This window comes from Anneissia japonica, unplaced genomic scaffold, assembly GCF_011630105.1.
Source record: "Anneissia japonica isolate Jap-2015-1 unplaced genomic scaffold, ASM1163010v1 scaffold287864_len1152817_cov193, whole genome shotgun sequence".
Taxonomy (NCBI): Eukaryota; Metazoa; Echinodermata; class Crinoidea; order Comatulida; family Comatulidae; genus Anneissia; species Anneissia japonica.
In genome coordinates this window covers 673557-679181 of record NW_022710960.1, presented here as the reverse complement: position 1 = coordinate 679181, position 5625 = coordinate 673557, and the positions used below count along the sequence as shown (strand labels likewise).

General features: G+C 34.2%; 2 protein-coding genes across 4 annotated transcripts in view; one reads left to right on the top strand and one right to left on the bottom strand.

Annotated features, from left to right (window-relative positions):
- LOC117107138 (kelch-like protein 17) overlaps nt 1–4680 on the bottom strand; it is a 42889-nt gene extending 38209 nt beyond the window's left edge. The window contains exons 1-4 of one of the 3 annotated variants that reach the window (XM_033248695.1): nt 4616–4680; nt 2606–2900; nt 1665–1786; nt 752–973 (exon numbers count right to left, since the gene is read on the bottom strand). In XM_033248695.1, the coding sequence (XP_033104586.1) occupies nt 752–973; nt 1665–1786; nt 2606–2801 (540 nt within the window). In that variant the 5' untranslated portion in view covers nt 2802–2900; nt 4616–4680. Of the gene's footprint in view, nt 1–751; nt 974–1664; nt 1787–2605; nt 2901–4254; nt 4276–4406; nt 4428–4615 lie in introns of those variants that run through there. The other 2 variants (XM_033248696.1, XM_033248697.1) reach the window with 2 other exon arrangements.
- Nucleotides 4680–5625, top strand: part of LOC117107136 (exocyst complex component 8-like) — a 16966-nt gene continuing 16020 nt past the window's right edge. Inside the window, exon 1 of the mRNA XM_033248694.1 lies at nt 4680–4836. Coding sequence (XP_033104585.1) covers nt 4776–4836 — 61 coding nt within the window. The 5' untranslated portion in view covers nt 4680–4775. The remainder of the gene's footprint in view (nt 4837–5625) is intronic.

Sequence of the window (5625 nt, the reverse complement as noted above, 5' to 3'; positions counted from 1 at the left end):
AGTAGGTTAGAATCTGGCTCTTATACACATCTAGATGTGTATAAGAGACAAGTTCTCTTGCCTTGACAGTTATTCCATTGTGGTACAAAAAGGTTATTATGAGATTGACTACGTGTACATTTTGAATGGGATTCGATATTAAATTTAAATTTAGATGATAAATAAGATGGCGCATACCATTTAAAAGTCATTAAGGCTATCTGTTCATTCCACCTTACATGTAGTCGTTTCCATGCAAGTGAACTTAACATAACATCAACAGAAGTATAAATATCAACAGACAAAACAATTCTACATAATATAAGAGACAGATCTGTTCATTTGAACTTGTAAACAATTAGAATATTGAACATTACAATTTGACCAGACACAACAACAATAATCAAAAAGAGGTAATACTAAGGACTTAGCAAGCATTTTAAGAGTATGGGGTAGAAGTAGGTATTTGATGGTCTCAGACCTAGTCACTCAGAATTCAGTTGAGAGATGAAAAGTAATAGTGTGAATATAAATTATGTAAAAATTTTGATATGATATTACTCTCATCTGAGAATTATACAGTTAGTTGTCTCAACTTATGTGAATTGTGATATATGTTTACGTGTGACCTTAGTGATGCACTTGGTTCCAGCCTGTAATGATCTTTTGCATCTCATTTAAGGCATGCTAAAAAGCAAATCATTGTATACAACAAGTTTGACAAACCATTCTTAAGTGTTTATAGTGAAAATAAAAGAATACTTATATTTACCTCTGTTAACGACAACTGGATATATTCTTCTGAATTGACAACTTCATTGAAATTACGCAGAACAAATTCTTGTGAATAACGGAAAAGATCTTGGCAAGCATGGGCATCGGCAAAACGCCGTATACCAAGACAATTTGAGGGCTCTAGCTGAGAGAGGAGATACTTGGAGCACGCGTCACGGACGCTGTGCAGCTGAAGAAGGTTCGCTGCTGGAAGGAGTGACTACAAAGTATAAAGCAGAAAAAGTTGCTCAACAGATATTTTGACAAAGATATCGATTTCCAATAAAATTCATAAATTTCACAAGTTATCATTTATTTAAAAATGATTACTATGAAACTTTTTGGCAAAGACAAGCCAAACCAGTTACTCATCGCAAGTCATGTTTCAATGATAAGGCGAGCCTTTTTTTACATCTTGTTTTGCATACTTATTTTTTTAAAGATCATCGGAGGAGGGCGGAATAAAAATAAAAATTAAATTTTTTTCTTATTTAGCAAATAATTTTGCCAAAAACATCCAGAGGAGAAAATAAAAATAAATTTTATTGGTGAATGTAAAATAGGATGGTTAAATGCTTCAAATTTATAAAATTATGAAGAAATATACATATCTTATCTTTGAAAATTTCAAGGCAGCGGAGGAGTAATAAAAATTTAAAAAAAAACTTTTATTTTTTCTGAAATTACCATTTTATAGCTCTCATTTTACTGTTTAACCCTGTATTTATAACAAGAAATTGATTTTTGTGAGGAGTGGTTTGGCTTTTTTTTTGCACATTGACTGGCCACAGAAACGGTACTGTTTATGTTTTTGGTGAGTATGAGTTTTTCTTTTTTATTTTATATTTTAAACAATTATTTTTACAAAAATTATTTTATTTATTTATAAATATATTTTTTTGTTACAGTACCTGGACATTCTTATCACTAATAATAATCTCTGAAGTGTATGCAAATTGGATCAACTTTGCAACAGCCTCTGCATCAATGTCATGGAGAGTGACCGCTGACCTATTGCATTCACTCATATTGTCTGAAAATTAAAGAAAGGAAACACGTTTGGTTAATTTGACGTCATTTGAAAATCAAGCGAGAGCATCAATGATTCAATAGCCGGCTCATCTTAAGGTTTGTATTTTAAGGTTTTACTTTTAATTTCAATATACATGAGAAATGAAGCCTCTGATAGCAAATGTTTTGTCCTCAAACATGGTGGCATAAGAGCACTCTACGAGTGGTCTAAAGAAATCCATATCTAGCAAAGAAGAAAAAAAAGGACAAATGGCCTACTTTATTAAAGGGATGTATGATGTTAGGCAACAGTCAGGAAATGCAGCCTGGTTTGCCACATATGACATCTGCATTAAACGGGGCATGGGTTTTCAACTAAACAAAAGTAAGCTGGGGCCCACAATCCCAAATAGCCCCAACAATGCGCGTGCAACGGATCGTTTTTTTATGATGATCTGTTCAGACTGGCACATACCCATTACAGTACAGTATGAACTGTATTTCTTTTGAAAGATCGAATATAAAGCTAATGAATGAAATAAAAGAACAAAACAATTTTTCACTGATTTACAGACATTCTAAGGAGTTATAAGATCGTTAAATTGTTTTACTAGCAGCCATTTTTGAAGGTGAAGCAGTAAAAGAAAACGTTAACTGTATTACTTATATAATAAATCCACTAAGCCTGGTTTCCATAAAATCGCTACACTGTCGATACAAAATTATCAATCCAAATATTGAAGACAATATCTTTAGTGATTTCCTTCATTATTCATTTATTTCCATAATGAATAAAAATTAGTAAAATTTGTAAGCCTATATTTTTTTAATGAACACTTACTTGTAAACATTGCATGGAAGTATGGACTGCAAGAGGCTAGCACCAGTTTATGACCATTGATATTTTGACCTTCGACCTTCAATGTGATGTCACAGAGCACACCGCTATGACGCATCTTATCCATGGCAATGAATGCTTCGTTGGTGTGTTTGGCAGAATGGTGCAGAAGGCAACCATCGTCAAGTTTTTTGGGCATACTTTAAGATTGCTGGTGGTATTGCTGGCTAGGATGTGATTTTCTTGATTGAACTGGCGCTAATGTTATGTTAATCTACCACATAAATCTTGAATTAGTCTAGGAACAGAACAAATAAAAAATTATTTCATTATTATTGTTGCTAGTGTAACGTTTATGTACCAGGGTACTGACCGCATACTGTAAATATAAATGCACAGACTTCAAAAACTAGCTCAAATTTGCTAGGAAAATAGGTGCACAGAATCATAACCACGAGAATAAATTAGTTATATATAAATAGATCAAGACCTAATTTTCGGGTAAAAAATATGGGCGGACATATTTGCCTATCTTCTGATATGCGCTGATGGATTTCTAGCCTAATTTTTTCCCGGAGGATATATTCTCTACGCAGGCCTTAGTTTACAATCTGATACTGATCAATCATGTCTTCCCTTCTCCATTGACAGCTAATTTCTGAAATTGAAAATTTTAAAATTATTTATTATTCATTGGCTACAGTACAGTTCCTATGTCCAAGCAAGATCTAGAAGGGTGGTCTTGCTTTGGAAATTTTAGTATGTTATTTTGTGTATATTTCAGGAACAGATTCTGCAAAATATTCCTGTGGAAATTACTTCTGTGTTCATTATAATTTTGTCTAAAGATCGATTGGTTCGACTAAAAAGCTAAGGCAGCTTAAAACTGAAAATGACTCTGATTTTGGATTGATTTTTCGAATAGTTAACCCTAAAATGACTTAGTTTATTATAATCTTTCAACATTCCTTAATTAATATCTGTTAAAATTAGAATTATCGAGTTTTATCCAATTTATGGAAATTCAAGTTGAAATATACCATACTTTTAAAGCTGATGTAAATGTTTCATTAAATTCGAAACTCTTTTTCTTAGAAAATATTATTATGTTTAGTATTTCTTGAAAGATCGATGTATTAGCTTCATTGTGAAAATGTCACAGCCATAGTGATTGACTGTAAGTAGTGCGCAATGAGAAAAGAACGTGCTCTCTATTTCGCCATGTTCAATTTTTTGGTAATCTAAGCCTGCTGAGCATTTGGTGCCTTGATGTCTCAGACTTCAAAGGCATCGTGCAAACGTTCTTCACGCGTTGCGGCAGCTTTTTTCTTGGTTCATCGCATAGCGCTGCGTGCACTTATGTTTTTTCAAGTGTTCTCCTTCACAATAATACCTCCATGGTCCAACCATCCACTGAAGTTTGCACCATATATATGCTAATAGTGACTTTATTTACAAGAGGGGCTAATAAGCACCGAGTGCTTTGACTCGGTCCTGTAGTAGTAGTTAAGGGAAACTAGTAACCCAGTAAGATCAGGCTAGTTAGTAGGAGTAGGGAGATGTAGGTAGGAGTACTATACAACTTAACTCGCACACTGCAATACTGTAATACAACTCCTATTTTTGGTAATGTAGTATCACTCTAGGCTTACGGTATGATGTGGCCTTTTTTTCTGATATCATCCCATCACGACTTCCATCCTTCTTTACTGGAAGTTTGGTCATATTGTGTCAATGGGTCAATTAATCACCTAAACAGCAGAAATTGGGTCATGGACTAGCCTACTTTACTAGGCCTACGTACTGTATTTTCCTTTTCTGCGGAGGTCAGCCTGACAAGAAGCTACCCAGTAGTAGTATGGCCTATCTTATTCTTACATCTTGATCTGCATTAATTTATAGCAGCATGGCTCCATCGTTTGAAACAAATCCATACTCACAGATTTATGTGATATTATTTAAAAAATCTTCAACAATTAATATTACAGTATTTCAAAAATGTTTATTGTATACCTCCATAATGGCATAACTCTCAACACAACCACCTTGCTGCTTACATATCAATCAATGGTGTCATTAACTCTTGATGATTGACCTCTCCATCTGCTCTTTGTTTTGAGAAAGTGCGCCCTCACAAGGTCACACCCACAAAAGGAAACAAAAGTAGCGAAAAATGGCTGCTGCAGTAATGCTACGAAAAAGGTTAGCTCAACAGGAGTTTGATCCAAATAAATGTAAGTATAGGCCTATGGCTTTCAATTTCATATTAATCACCTAATGATGTATCTCGCAATAAGCTCTGGTTCCTAAACAGTTTGAACATTAAATGCATTGTCTAGGCTAGGCGGCTAGCTAGGCCCTGGTAGTACTGGTAGTGGAAGTATTTAGGCCTGGGCAAGCCCTGGACCTAACTAGGTAGCCGACAGTCTACTGTTTTAGGGCGGTGGTTGGTCGCGTGCGTCTATTTCTTGTCTCTCCTACTACTATAGCTAGAGTTAGAGGCCTTCCCACTTGTCAGTCAGGGAATCATTAGGATGTAGTAGGCCTATTGTTAGGGTTAGGAATGGCCTAGAGGCTAGAGGCCTAGTAAGTAGGCCTACTAAAATACTATACTACTAACTAGGCTGAATTCGATCCAACTCGGCCACAAGTCAACTCGGCCACAAATCAACTCGTCCACAAAAAGTTCGGCTGCAGTCAACTCGGCCACAAGTCAACTCGGCCACAAGTCAACTCGGCCACAATAATATTGCTGTTATTATTGGTGTCATTGTTATTATTGTTTTTATTACCGTTAGTTTTAATATCAATTATTAGTCTTAGCATTAACATTATGTATTGTTTAAATTTTTGCTGATATTATTATTGTTACCGTATAAATAATACAAAATTCTCGATTTTTTAAATTCATATTATTATTATATATTAGTCTTAGTATTAATATTTTAATAATAGTAATTTTAAAAATATTTTTATTGGGTTTTATTGGTATTTTTCTCATATTATTATTATTATTATTATTA